This window comes from Maylandia zebra, linkage group LG23 (assembly GCF_041146795.1).
Source record: "Maylandia zebra isolate NMK-2024a linkage group LG23, Mzebra_GT3a, whole genome shotgun sequence".
Classification (NCBI taxonomy): domain Eukaryota; kingdom Metazoa; phylum Chordata; class Actinopteri; order Cichliformes; family Cichlidae; genus Maylandia; species Maylandia zebra.
This window is the reverse complement of record NC_135188.1, coordinates 29,546,877-29,561,367: the sequence shown is the minus strand read 5'-3', so window position 1 is coordinate 29,561,367 and position 14,491 is coordinate 29,546,877. Positions and strand designations below refer to the sequence as shown.

General features: G+C 39.8%; 1 protein-coding gene across 1 annotated transcript in view; it reads left to right on the top strand.

Moving 5' to 3' along the window:
• The window catches only part of filip1l (filamin A interacting protein 1-like), a 105,883-nt gene that overhangs the window by 46,151 nt on the left and 45,241 nt on the right, over positions 1-14,491 (top strand). Inside the window, exons 2-4 of the mRNA XM_004571239.5 lie at positions 1,973-2,300; positions 3,633-3,806; positions 3,909-4,087. Coding sequence (XP_004571296.3) covers positions 1,983-2,300; positions 3,633-3,806; positions 3,909-4,087 — 671 coding nt within the window. The 5' untranslated portion in view covers positions 1,973-1,982. The remainder of the gene's footprint in view (positions 1-1,972; positions 2,301-3,632; positions 3,807-3,908; positions 4,088-14,491) is intronic.

Here is a 14,491-nt window from a genome sequence, read left to right as displayed (position 1 = left end):
TTTGCAAAAGAGCTTTCAAAGGGGTTTCTTTGCCCACAAGCTTGTAGCTTGCATTCATCTATTTATCATACTGTAGTTTGATTTGTCATAGTCAATGAGCCCCTGAATAGCCCATTCCTAAACCAGATGCCACAAAGGCACACTGTATATGCCAAACAGACCTTGGTAGGTAGCCACGATGCTTTTTATTCATAGCACACAACATCATCTACCCTAATGTTAACCCTTTTTCTAACCACACTCTGGGCCCACCTATCATCATATATAAAACTAACAGAGTAGGTACACATTAAAACTACAGAACTCAGGGGTCTGACTGATTTTGGCTGCTTTTTCTATGTTAAAAATAAATAAATAAAGCCCTTTCTGGGAAAATTCACCGGCTGCTAATGACTGTCAGCAGTTCTGGGTAATTCGCTGCGACAGGACTAAAGGTCCAGAGTCCAAAAACGGTTCTGGTGCTGTCAGAAAATTGGTGGACTAATCGGGCTTTGTGGTCGGTGGTACGACGTGGTGATGATGAATCAATTCCGCTGAGTGACTAGTAATAACACAGCAGGGAATGACGACATGCCGCCGCGCTGTACGCATTGCAAATATGGAACTGGATGCAGGTCTAGTTTATGACCTACTTCTGGACGATGACAGGTTACATCTGCTGTTTTTGATGGTGTGTGATGAGATCCCCATGTGGAGTCCAGCATGTTGATAAAAACATGCTTCAGGATAAAGACAAGACACTGATGAGAAAGGTCCCCTCTTAAATACTTTTCCTGTCATTGAAAGAGTATATCTGGTGGACTATTTTCATTGTTCCTCAGCCCTCTTTAAATATGCTTGCAGAACCAGTCCTGCAAGTGCACCTGTCAAGCATTTGAAGAGGGCTCTTAAATGGCACCTTTACCCACTAAGGCCTAAATCAGAGATGTTAAACTCACTGTACAGCCCACTTTGATCTTAAGTGGGCCGGACCAGTGAGACTCCCCTTTCTATTCGTATAAAGAAGTTTAACTACACCCTTAATCCCTGAGATGTGTTTGTATTAGAGAAAGAAGTGCAAGTCCTAATGTACATCTCAGATTTCCTGCAACAAAGCTACTGTAGTAAATGAAAGAAAGCTGTCGCCATGACACGCAAAAAATTATACGTAATAAATGTGTAAAATTACAGAAGAAGTTCTGGTAGCTTGTTGCCATGACATGCCATTAAACTTTTTGTGGTAATTCACAGAAGATGTTGTAGTGTTCTGTTGCAGAGTGTAGCAACTCTGATTAAACACCTAGCTAACCTTTGTCAATGAATACAGTCCGAGTAGTGTTGACCTTTTACTCTCAGAATCTTCATTTGACAAGCGGTGAAAACTGTAGTTGAAAAGAGATACAGAATAGTGTAAATGCCTTTGAGGTCTTTGAGGCATCACAGATGTTCTCTTTTAAAATAATAATAATAATAATAATAATAATAATAATAATAATAATAATAATAATAATAATAATAATAATAATAATAATGATGATGTGGATTGTTGTAGTAAAAAAAACAGAAAGGTTTTTGTTGTTTAATTGCTTATCTATTACTGTCTGTTGTAATATGAATGAATGGCCATGGGGGAAAAGCTGTAAAACTAATGAAAATACAGTTAAAGGTCAAAACTATGTAATTCTTCACTTGTTTCAAAACTGCCCATCTGAGTTTTTTGGAGTTGGAGTCTTTGCCGATTTTGTCCCCTGAGCCTTATGTTTGACACTCTTGGCCTAAAATATTTGCCCATAAAATCAATGTAAATGATGACATTGTGACATTGTCCTTTAATTGAAGGTTATGAATGAAATCAGTTTTCAGACACTTTATATGTTCAGTTTCTTTTCCGTTCCTCTTGACTTTATGCAAAAACGAATGACAGAAAAGACAAATATATAAATGTACATTTATTTGCATACAGACAGTAACAAGCGTGTTCCTCACTGAACAGGTAGACGAACATGCGCTCCCGCAGCAACAGTCTGGAGGACGTAACCAAGGCCAAGCTGACGCAGCAGGCAGACACTCGCAAGAGATCTACAGAGCGAGATGAGCCCTCTGGAAGGGCAGAGCGTCGTGGTCGACACCGCGAGCCACCAGACGACACCGGCACCATTCAGAGGAACAACAAGACTCCCAAGAAGAGCACTAGCGCAGGAGGAAGTGGGTGCAGCAGCAGTGCCAGCGGCGCTGCCAAGGGTGGTCGAAGGGAGAAGGGCAGGGACCTTTCCCGTGATGACCTTGTCTTTCTTCTGAGTTTGCTTGAAGGAGAGCTACAGGTAACCCAAACAGTAGAGATGACTAGGGGAATGTGGATTTAGCCCAGACAACATATAACCATTAAAGCAGCAGGTAGGCCTGCAGACATAGCACCAGCCCCTGGCTTAGTGCGCTCTCAAGTTGGTCTGTGTTAACAGACAGCTGACAGCTGAGGCTACTTCCTGTTTCCTACACTAGAGCCGAGAATCGCCTGGCAGTAGGAATGGAAACTGATAAGAATTTCTATTGATTCCATTATCACTATCAGTTATTCATTTCATTCCTTATCGATTCCCTTATCGATTCTCATTGGCTCCATTTTGAGAGTCACCACCATTGCTAAGCAACAATAAAGAAATGACACTCATGACAGTGAATTGCATGCTGTGGGTCAAATGTTTTCCAGTCTGTTGAGGTATTTCTCCTCTTTGTTGTGATCAGTGTTGGAGTCATTACTCAAAAAAGTATTTTTTACAAATATAACACTGAACACTTTTCTTGAAAGTAATACAGTACCTAACTTAATTACTCCTGGTAAAAAGTAATAAATCTGAGGCTACAACCCCACACACCAACACAAATCCCTAATGCAGACACACACGCGTCTCTAAGATCTTTCTCTTAGTAGAATACAAAGCTGGCTGCACAAAGCAAAGATGAAAACCAGCACAAAAAAGCAATCTCCACAGTGATTCGGCTTTAGAAATGTGAACAAGTAGAAAGGGCAGCTGCAGCCTGACTGCTCACCTGCTTGTTACCTGTTGAAGTTAAGAGTCTGGCTGTTTGGGCTCGACAGTCACTCAGCTTTCACTCTGGGTCCCTCACTGGCCTTCTATAGCTTGCATAGCTTCTGAAACTTACTCAGTGTTTTTCACCGCAGAGAAAAACCTTTTGTGGGTTTCTGGCATGTGAATCTATACAGGAAACAGTAATCCTGTAAATGGTGGTGTTTAGCCTTGGTCCGTTTCATTTCTTGTTAGATTTAATCAGTTTGGCTCATGTTAATGAGTGAAAAATGCTCAATATTTCTGTGATTTATCTGCCAATTTAGAGGAGGTGGGCAGGGATAGGGAGGTCTGGGCTTTTCTCTTTAGACTACTGTCCCTGTGATGTAGACACAAATAAATGACAGAAGGTGGATCTATGCACAAAAATAAAAAAATCCTAATATATTTGTCAATTTACTTCAACAGTGCTCCACAATGTTTCCATACAATCCATGGTAACTGCAGAACGTAGACTCTTGCTATCTTGCTGCTGCACATTAGCAGGAAAACAGTTCATTCCACTGCATATTAATCCTGCAATACAAAGTTCAAACCAGCCACATTCCTTTTCTTCCCTCACTGCAGGCCAGAGATGAGGTGATCACAGTGCTGAAGGCAGAGAAGATTGACTTGGCCCTGCTGGAGGCCAAATATGGTTTTGTCACACCACAGAAGGTCCTGCAAGCTCTGCAGAGAGACGCCATCCAGGGCAAGTGTGACATCTTCCAGGAAGACATCTATGAAAAACCCATGGCAGAGGTAACAAACAGTCACTCAAAATCTCTAATCTACTAATCCACTGTCCAAGCAATGCAGTACAGTCCAGACATGACAGATGTTTTTTATTTGCTCCCATCACAGCTGGATAAGCTAGTGGAGAAGCAGAGGGAGACGCACCGGCGGATGCTAGAGCAGCTGCTGATGGTGGAACAATCACACAAGCAGACCTTGTACAAGCTGGAAGATGAGAAGAGGAACCACGGGGAGTTCATAAAGAAGAGTGACGAGTTCACCAACCTGCTGGAGCAGGAGCGAGAGAGGTCAGTGCACGAACTACCAGGAGAAGTTGGGCAGTCAGTCAGAAAACTGGCAGTCCCACCAAAAATGGCAATCACAATTTGCTTCAGTATGCAAGTGTCTGACTGTGTTTATGCTGGTTTCCTTGGAGAAATCTGGTGACCTATAATCTGATAGCGAATACAGGAAATCTCACTCTGGGTTAAGGGAAAGGGCGTCACTGTCACTCTATAATTTATAATGTCTGATTTAAAAGATTCTGGATGCCCTTCAACTGCATTACAGCAGATTTTTATTGCGCTATTCTCTTGTTGTGTTTAAAATGGAGTCCATGAGGAAACTTAAAGTCTTCAGCACAACTGATCTCATCTCAAGTGGCATCACTTTAGAACGCTTATCAGATTTTAGAAACCCAGAAGGCTTCCTGGAGCTTCATTTACATGGACAAAAGTAGTCAAGCTCTGGAGTTCTTCTTGAAGTAGATGTTTATATGTGAAGTGATGTAAATCAAACTGTTGCAGGACAGCCATTCTAACCTGCACTTCATGTTTCATTGACCTCCAACAGGCAGCGACTCCAAACATGTGCATTGTATCAAGCTGAAGCTAGAATTACAGCTGATGCTGATTTCTTTCTTAAACAATAGCTGCCATCTCCAATTGCTTCACTGTCGCGATGATATGAGTGTCTTTCTGAGTCAGTGTTGACTTTGGAGTGAGAGGTCCTCTTAACCTCCTAGGACCTGTACTCCACATATGTGGACATCATATTTTGGGTTGTCTAGACCAAAATACAAAATTCTTCTCTACAGGGGCCTGATATCCACTTACGAGGACATTATACTGCCACTATTGAAATTTAAAACAAACGTCCTCATATGTGGATCTCATTTTTCTCAGAAACAAAAATCAGGTAAAAGAAAAAAAAAAAAATCAGGTAATTCTTTGTTTTTACATTCGTCAGGTTCCAATCAGCCCAAATAGCAAAGAGAAATTAAAAATGAATGCCATGAAAGAGTTCGGGTCTTAGGAGGTTAAACCATTTTAGCCAGCAGAGGGCAAGTACACGAGGAGTGATCAAATGGTAAATGGCCTGCATTTGTATAGCGCTTTTCTAGTCCATAGGACCCCAAAGCGCTTTACACTACATTCAGTCATTCACACATTCACACACACGCGACAGCAAGCTACATTGTAGCCACAGCTGCCCTGGGGCGCACTGACAGAGGCGAGGCTGCCGGGCACAGGCGCTCTGACCACCACCAGTAGGCAAACATGGGGTTAGTATCTTGCCCAAGGATATTTAGCATGCAGCCAGGAGGCAGCCTGGGATCGAACCACCGACCTTCTGATTAGTGGCTGATTAGTGACCTGCTCTGCCACCTGAGCTACAGCCACCTGAGCTACAGCCACACCTTGAATCTTTTCCCTTGAACTGATAATATGAGATATCGACGGACAGCCAGCCTCCTTCCAACTCAAGCCACTCAGTGTCACCAAATAAATGTAATAATAATAATTAATGTATTCATTAATAGTGTTAGCAATAAATCAGTGTTCTTTAGGAACAGGAGGAAGATCCCCTATAAAAAACAAAACATCCAATACTTTTGTTCCCATGACCTAGCCCAGGTCTTTTACTTTTACTATCACTTTTTATTGAACAACTTTGCAAAAACCTGGAACAAACCAAGAGTTGTTTCTGGAGTTAATCCAGTGACCAGGAATGGAAGGCAGGACAGATAATTTACATGTGCGCTTAAAAAGACAAATAAGCTTTACATTTACAGTTCTGCTTTATGGTAGCACTGTGGATATTTATGAAATGGGGGGGAAACCACATCCCTGGAAAACTGTCATAAGGGCTAAGTCTGCATTTCGTTGCCAGTGAAGCTTTGAGGCAGCAGCTCAGCACGAGGGACACTGACTGTTGGTGCTGCCATTTCATGATGTGCTATGATGTAATTCTTTAAACTCTCCAAGATCAGCAGCAGTATATTACAACTGCTCAAATCTGAAGGTTTATACACACCTTTCTTAATACAGTGTCCTGTGCACTACAGCTTAGCACAAACCACAATCAGTTTTCCTCAGTGCATTGTTGATGCATCAGTCCACCAATTTAATTTGCTTTCAGAGTAACATATTCTAACATTACCTAGTTGGACCCAGTGTAGTGCAGGGATTTATAAAATCTAACAATGAATGCTATAACCACCACAAAGTTTACATTTTTGGTGTAGCTCTTCTAATGGCTTCAATAAAGCTGAAAAATCCCTATGCTGTAGATCATATCGCCACAATGCCAAGCTCAAGGCCTAAAAGGTGTAGCCTGTGTAGCCTAAGGTTACTTTGAGTGCAAAAATAATTCCTGACCGAGGTTGAGTGCGAATATGGGAAATTTTATTACACTAAAAGACTGCAGTAAGATGCTGGAAGCTTGTCATCTCGGACTGAGAGAAGCTGCTCGGCCACTGAAATTCATGCCACAAAACACCTGGTGCACATTTTTGATGCTTATGTTAATACCAGAGGAGGTTTAAAGTGCTGCAGCTGTTGAGTCAGCAGAGCATTGCTGTGGTTCCTTAAAACTTCTACTTTGCAATAATACCACTTGCAACTGATTGTGAAATATCTAGGAAGGAATAATGTTTAGAAATAAACTCAGAAATAAACTGTGGCATCCTATTACCAAACTCTGGAAGCTCTTTACAACCATGCATTCTTTCATTAATGTTTGTAAAGGCAGACTGCATGGCTAAGTGCGGATTTTATAACCCAGTGGCAATGGACTTGAAAACATCTGAATTTAAAATTAAAATGTGTGGCCCAATACTTTTGTCCATATGGTATTTGGTACTTTAAGCTAATTGTTATTTGTTATTGTATCTTTATTTCAGACATATACAGGAAAAAAACAATATATACACAAGTACACATACTTGCATTTACAAATACGAATATATATGTAAATACACACACGTATGTGCTCAGACAAAACAAAAATAAAATAAAATAAATGAAATAAAACAGAGTCTAAATGACATGAAATGACAATTATTAAGTCTGAAATGGTAATTGCTATCATCATCATGCTGTCTTGGTCATGACAATGTTAGCATTTAGCCCAACATCCCTGAATGTATATTTTTGAATATTGCAGAAGTCCTAACACTTCCAGTGGAGAAAAATATTGTAATATGAGATGAAGCTACGATGAATTATTTAGCAGTCATGTTCAGCACTGCAAGCCAAGACAGAGGCAGCTGGAGGTCTGAGGTGGAAACATGTCTGATTTCTTCTGTAAATGTCACATAGAGAGCAGTTACTGGGCCGCACTCTTTTTACTGCTTCCTCAGCAATATCACATATCATACACAAGCACAGTGTGTGCACTAACCTGGAAACTCACCTGCAACACACACACACAGGCAAAAAACACACACACACACTATCTCGGCAATTAATCTCACAAGGGAAACACAGCTGGACAGCGGCCCGTGACCTATTTGGGACAATCACATCATTGCACTTCAGCCATAGCAGAATGTTTGAGTTGGATCGAGAGGGCAGTGTGACGATGGTCTGGGCTTTGTCAAAGAGCATGTCAGGAAGGACAGGCTGCCATGAAAAACAGACCCCTGTCCAGGGTCGAGCTAATTACCTTGTGAGAAAAGGCAAAAGATTTATATGACTGAGAGAACAAAAAAAAAGAAAAGAAAAGAAGAAAACTTACCCAAAAGCTCTGAAAAGTATCAGTCATAGTGCATGTTCAACAACATGCCAGAATACCATGGAAATAGTGGACAAGGGTCTATTTTTTTGATAATGAGCTTGCCAGTAGACTTTAGCATGAGCTCAAGTCTGTGTGTAAAGGCATTGAACATTTGCCACTGTCTTCTGGCCTCTGGATTGTGTATTAGCTGAGTATGTGTGTATCCAACATTATTAGGCAAACGTGTGTGTTCAGAGGTGTCCTCTTACCTCCCCTCCCCTCCCTGTTTGTCCAGACAATCCTCACATGAGACATTATAGATCTCAGTGTCACCACTTGGATAATTATAAGTTATACTATATGGTAATGATGTAAGTGTGCTCTCTTGAGTGACTGTGGGTAGCTTTTCTGGTTCATAAATAAAAGGGCATATAGTTATCACAGCCAGCAGGAAAACCCAGTTGTACACTATGCTATGTATTTATTAACAGCTTCATTTGTACTTATTGAGTCTTGGCCAGCATTTCTATTGGTTATGATGATGCACTTGTCTCAAACAAACAAGACCTGCTGAGCTGCTAACATCCCTGTTTGAAAGGGAAGATAAAGGTTTCAGATGGGATTATGAGTGGCAAATAATGGAAAATGACTATGAAGATTCTGTATGGAAAGGGGTCATATTTCTTACCTTCTGGTTTTCATTTGGGTTAGTCCAAGTTCTACTGAACATGTCACATTTGAGCAGGTTTAGCAGCTAGACAGAGTGAACAATGGCACATGGAACAAGAAGTCTGGAATGTCACTTTCTTTATCTGCTATCTAATATCCCGACTACACCAGAAGCCCCGTAAAACTGGCTCTCATTCACAGAGGCCAAGTAAGCAGACTAGCTGGTGGGTTTTCAGAGTTAGTGCACAATGAATTCCTGGAACTCACTCTGCTAGTGTTGATCACTTTCCAACTATTAGATTTTTGGTTAAATGCTACAAAATCAGATTTAAAATAGTCAGCATTTTTGTACAATTTGATGTGATGAATCAATTTGTGAGCTCAGGCTTATGTGCTACACATCTAACATGGAGTTAACCAACGATCAAAGAATACAGCCAAAGTTGTCATTTGTGGAAGCTGTTACCTGCTGAGGGTTCAGTTACATGACCCCAAATCATATGTCAGTAACTTCTCCACCTTTTCGTATGTGTGCCTCTGTAAAGTCAAATGTCATTGCCTCAGTCAAACAAGCCTAGATAATGGTCTACAACCATATGGCAACCAGCAGTTGCAAGTGAAAAATTAGTATTCCTCTACCAGTTGGCAAACTGTCACTATCACTATCAAATTGATTGCTAAAGGCCCAGTCATGCAGGCCTTAAGACCAGTCAGTGACCCCTTGGCAACCACTGGTTTCTAGAATGTTCATTCCAATAGCAATCATGCAAACTGTGGGCAATCAACAGAATCTGCAATAGACCAAATCAGATTTCCCCAATTGCCCACAGTTTGAATGAACCATACGACTTGTCTGCAAACACTCGTTAATTACTCTCTGAGTGGTAGTGAAAAGGTGGAAAAGAGTGCAATGAGGACCTGAAGCAACATTGCAGCGTTAACCTTCAAAGTAAAATTTGTGCCTTTTAAAACATGTTACTTGTAGCACTGAGGCACAACTTTTACTTTGAAAGCAACCGTTTACCGTTTTCGGTTTGCATCCTGCCTTTTCAAGTTTGAGTTTGCAGAGAAGTCTGTCTTCTATGCAATGTGAGAGCATACATACAAATTTTCCCTCGTGACTACGGTGGCTGGGAAGTGCAAAGCGCAACAAATTAAAAAACGGCAACAAATTAAAAATCCACAACAAATAAAAAAACGGCAACAAATTAAAAATCCACAACAAATTAAAAAACCGCAACAAATTAAAAAACGGCAACAAATTAAAAAACCACAACAAATTAAAAAAACGCAACAAATTAAAAATCCACAACAAATTAAAAAACCGCAACAAATTAAAAAACCGCAACAAATTAAAAATCCACAACAAATTAAAAAACCACAACAAATTAAAAAACCGCAACAAATTAAAAATCCACAACAAATTAAAAAACCGCAACAAATTAAAAAACCACAACAAATTAAAAATCCACAACAAATTAAAAAACCGCAACAAATTAAAAATCCACAACAAATTAAAAAACCGCAACAAATTAAAAAACCGCAACAAATTAAAAATCCACAACAAATTAAAAATCCACAACAAATTAAAAATCCACAACAAATTAAAAAACCGCAACAAATTAAAAAACCACAACAAATTAAAAATCCACAACAAATTAAAAAACCGCAACAAATTAAAAATCCACAACAAATTAAAAAACCGCAACAAATTAAAAATCCACAACAAATTAAAAATCCACAACAAATTAAAAAACCGCAACAAATTAAAAAACCTCAACAAATTAAAAATCCACAACAAATTAAAAAACCGCAACAAATTAAAAATCCACAACAAATTAAAAAACCGCAACAAATTAAAAATCCACAACAAATTAAAAAACCGCAACAAATTAAAAAACCGCAACAAATTAAAAATCCACAACAAATTAAAAAACCGCAACAAATTAAAAATCCTTGACGGAAAGGGATTGTCTGAAATACCGGAAGTGGAGAGTGATGTCACGAGAGGGGGCGTGGCCAGGATTTTTGGTTGAGGCGCCATGTTTCTGGGCCGAACAAAGCGCTAGCGAAAGAGGAGCGAAAGTACACGGATAACACCAGCTATGGTTCGTACTTGCTGTGCAGTCGGTTGTAAAGTTAGATCGCACGACCGGCAAGGGAATAAGGTTGAAAATGGTTTATCTTTTCATTCTTTCCCCACCTGGCAGCTCATGTATCGGATGTTACCAAAAGAAGGCGTCTAGTCTGGATAGCAGCTGTGAGACCAGCTGATATCCAGTTCTCTTTCTTCTCCAAATATCTGTTGGTGTGCTCCAGACATTTTCATTCCGGTAAGTTATAGATATGTTCATATCACTCTTTATCGGTCTTTTAAGTCTGACATCACTAGCCATGTCTTGGCTCAAACTCCCAAGAGCACCTGCAGGTCCATAAATCACACGATCACTGTGGCATCACTGAGTGTTGAAAAACTATCTAAAGTCTTTCATCTGTAATAAAATGATCAGCGTTCTGCTCTACCATGTGTAACAATTGAGTTTATCATCCAGGCATCCATGAAAACGAAATTAGCAGGAAGTTAGCTCGCTAGATTCCATCTAAATACAATATAGCATGTCCTAACTGAGGGATTTTGGAAACAAAGTCAAACGTACAGCTCTGCTATCACTTCCAACATAAATGAAGACAGAAAACTAAACAGCAGTGACGTTTGTAGGGTACTGAAGTTTGGCTAGCTGGTGTAAAACGATGTGCTACGTGACCGTTAGCGACACAGCTATGTTAGCATAATATAAACACTAACTTTTTCCACTTGATAAAAGTTATCGTGAGGATTCTCGGTGGTCAGGAACAAATGCTGGTGGCAGGATGCTGTAAACGGACCAAACTTCAGCCAGGAGAACAACTGAGATAATCCATCCACAAGGATGAATAGGATTAGTCATTCATATACTGCTGCATGGGCTGGGCTGTAGCTACATCGTAAGGTTTTAAAAACTGAGCTTTCAAATGATTAGTGGTGATAGAAGCAGTGGGAGGCCAACAGTGATCACTTACTGTTTTTAGGAGTTTTTTGAGATTAAATAGAAGACAATACAAAACATTAAACATGTTAACAACACAAAACCCATATTAAACGCAGACTACTTCAGGCCTGGAAGCAGGATTTGTCACACCATCACTTAAAGACCAGATAGCCTATTAGTTTTCTTTTCGATGCACTCTGAGGTCATAGCAAATTAGAAAAAAAAAACATCCTAATGAGTGATTTTGCAGAACTACGTGCTATTTATAGACTTGCTAATTATTTGGCATTATTGCAGCAGACCAGCCAATGAAATGGATGAAACATCGTGACTGGGTTCCAGCGCTACACAAGGGACCTGCTTCAAACATACCACCATGCCAATCAGATTACTTCTTCCATGTGAGGGTGAAGAGGTGACCCTTCTGGATAAGATGGTGAAGGTTTGCTGCCGTTTTGATGAACAGTGTGGTAGTAAAACCAGGGGAAAATGAAACTTGCTCCTGTTAAATATTCTTAAGTCTTGTGCTGTATAAATAGCAGTAACTTTTCAGAAGATAAATTGAAGTAATTGATAGTAAATTAAGTAGTGTTAGTAGTGGGTGATATCGTGTAAATGCTGTCATGATTTTGTGTAAACATTTTGTCTTTTATAAACTATAAATGACATGGATTCTACATTGTAACTGATGTGATGTTCTATAATAAAAAAGAGGCAAAAATTAGTTTGTTTCTTTATTGAACTTTTGAACAGTGGTACTCAGTCAGTACATATTCAGTAAATGCAAATTATTTACATGGCAGTGCACTTCAGGCATAAATCTAGACCCTTATATAAAACATTATGGGTCATTCCCACAACCCACAGCTTTACTGTGCTCCAGCAAAGTATCCAATAGCAGTGACAACTCCTCCACAGTAGCAGGTGGGATTTTTCTTTTTTGAGGACGGCTCCTTATACCTTTCAATACGGATGGTCTGTTTATGTTTTGATCCAGAGCCGTTTTTGGGCAGCTGAAGAGGAGAAGTCTATCTTATGGCCAACCTCTGGCTGTATCTTGGTCATATTACCCAGCAAAACCCAGTATGCAGGTTCATCTGTAACAGCCCTTGTGCCACAGATCCGCATTGTTGCTTCTACTTTAAAAAGAAGAACAGCGACATGGCTGCAGGTCTCCACTACTCCGGCCATACAGGTGCAGTGGGCGGCTTCAACCTTCCCTGTGATGCTCACAATGACCCATGGCTGCAATGCTGGTTCATTCAGTCTTTGAGAGTGCAGTACCTGAAACATACAAGTTACTAGTTAATTTAAAGACATAGACTCTAATGAGCTAAGGCCAACATAAATGTGTTTTATCTACTTTCAAGTCCATTTATCATAAATGTAACAAAGTGTTTAGAAAGTTAGCACATACATGTAATTTTCCATTTTTTTTATGTATCCATCTATAGAACGCTGCATGTTATATTCCAAATCTGCCTGTTCTCTTTCAGAAACCTGACTTCAGAAAATGAAACTAAAGTATGTAATCACTTTATGGAGAAAGCATAAAGTTTGACTTTAGGTGACAATTATGGACACGTAATATGATAAGGAGATTCTGCAGGTCATTAATCAATGTATTATAGTAAAAAATGTATTTTTGTGACAAAGGACAAACACGGAAGCAAGATATGTAATTAGGATTATTTCTAATAAATATAAATAAATAATTGCAATTTCTTTAACCACTGAGAATAACTAAATCCTTCAGGACAATGTCACATCAATGCACTGAACTCACTATGGCTACGTTCACACTGCAGGTCTTAATGCTCAATTCCGATTTTTTTGTCTGCTTGTTCACACTACAAATAAAATGTGACAGCAAACGTGCTCCTTTGTGAACCCTCAAAGTGGCCCACATATGCAAAAGCAGATGTCACACACAACACGCTCTGTTTAGACCCAGACCAAACAGTATTGTTTGACTGATGGCCCTTAAATATAAAGACTTGTTTCAGACTTTGCTTTAAGTTATTTTGTTATTTACATATGGCCTAATAATTATCCTTATTGCAATTTTAGAGAGGAGCGGTGCTTCAAAGGATAGGCAGATTTCTGTCAGAATCTGCAGATTATACAGTATAAATAAAATGTTCATGTTGTCTTCCCAACAGTTTCACTAACATCTACACGGGATGGACACGAAGCACCGTTGTTCCTGACCACCGAGAATCCTCACGATAACTTTTATCAAGTGGAAAAAGTTAGTGTTTATATTATGCTAACATAGCTGTGTCGCTAACGGTCACGTAGCACATCGTTTTACACCAGCTAGCCAAACTTCAGTACCCTACAAACGTCACTGCTGTTTAGTTTTCTGTCTTCATTTATGTTGGAAGTGATAGCAGAGCTGTACGTTTGACTTTGTTTCCAAAATCCCTCAGTTAGGACATGCTATATTGTATTTAGATGGAATCTAGCGAGCTAACTTCCTGCTAATTTCGTTTTCATGGATGCCTGGATGATAAACTCAATTGTTACACATGGTAGAGCAGAACGCTGATCATTTTATTACAGATGAAAGACTTTAGATAGTTTTTCAACACTCAGTGATGCCACAGTGATCGTGTGATTTATGGACCTGCAGGTGCTCTTGGGAGTTTGAGCCAAGACATGGCTAGTGATGTCAGACTTAAAAGACCGATAAAGAGTGATATGAACATATCTATAACTTACCGGAATGAAAATGTCTGGAGCACACCAACAGATATTTGGAGAAGAAAGAGAACTGGATATCAGCTGGTCTCACAGCTGCTATCCAGACTAGACGCCTTCTTTTGGTAACATCCGATACATGAGCTGCCAGGTGGGGAAAGAATGAAAAGATAAACCATTTTCAACCTTATTCCCTTGCCGGTCGTGCGATCTAACTTTACAACCGACTGCACAGCAAGTACGAACCATAGCTGGTGTTATCCGTGTACTTTCGCTCCTCTTTCGCTAGCGCTTTGTTCGGCCCAGAAACAT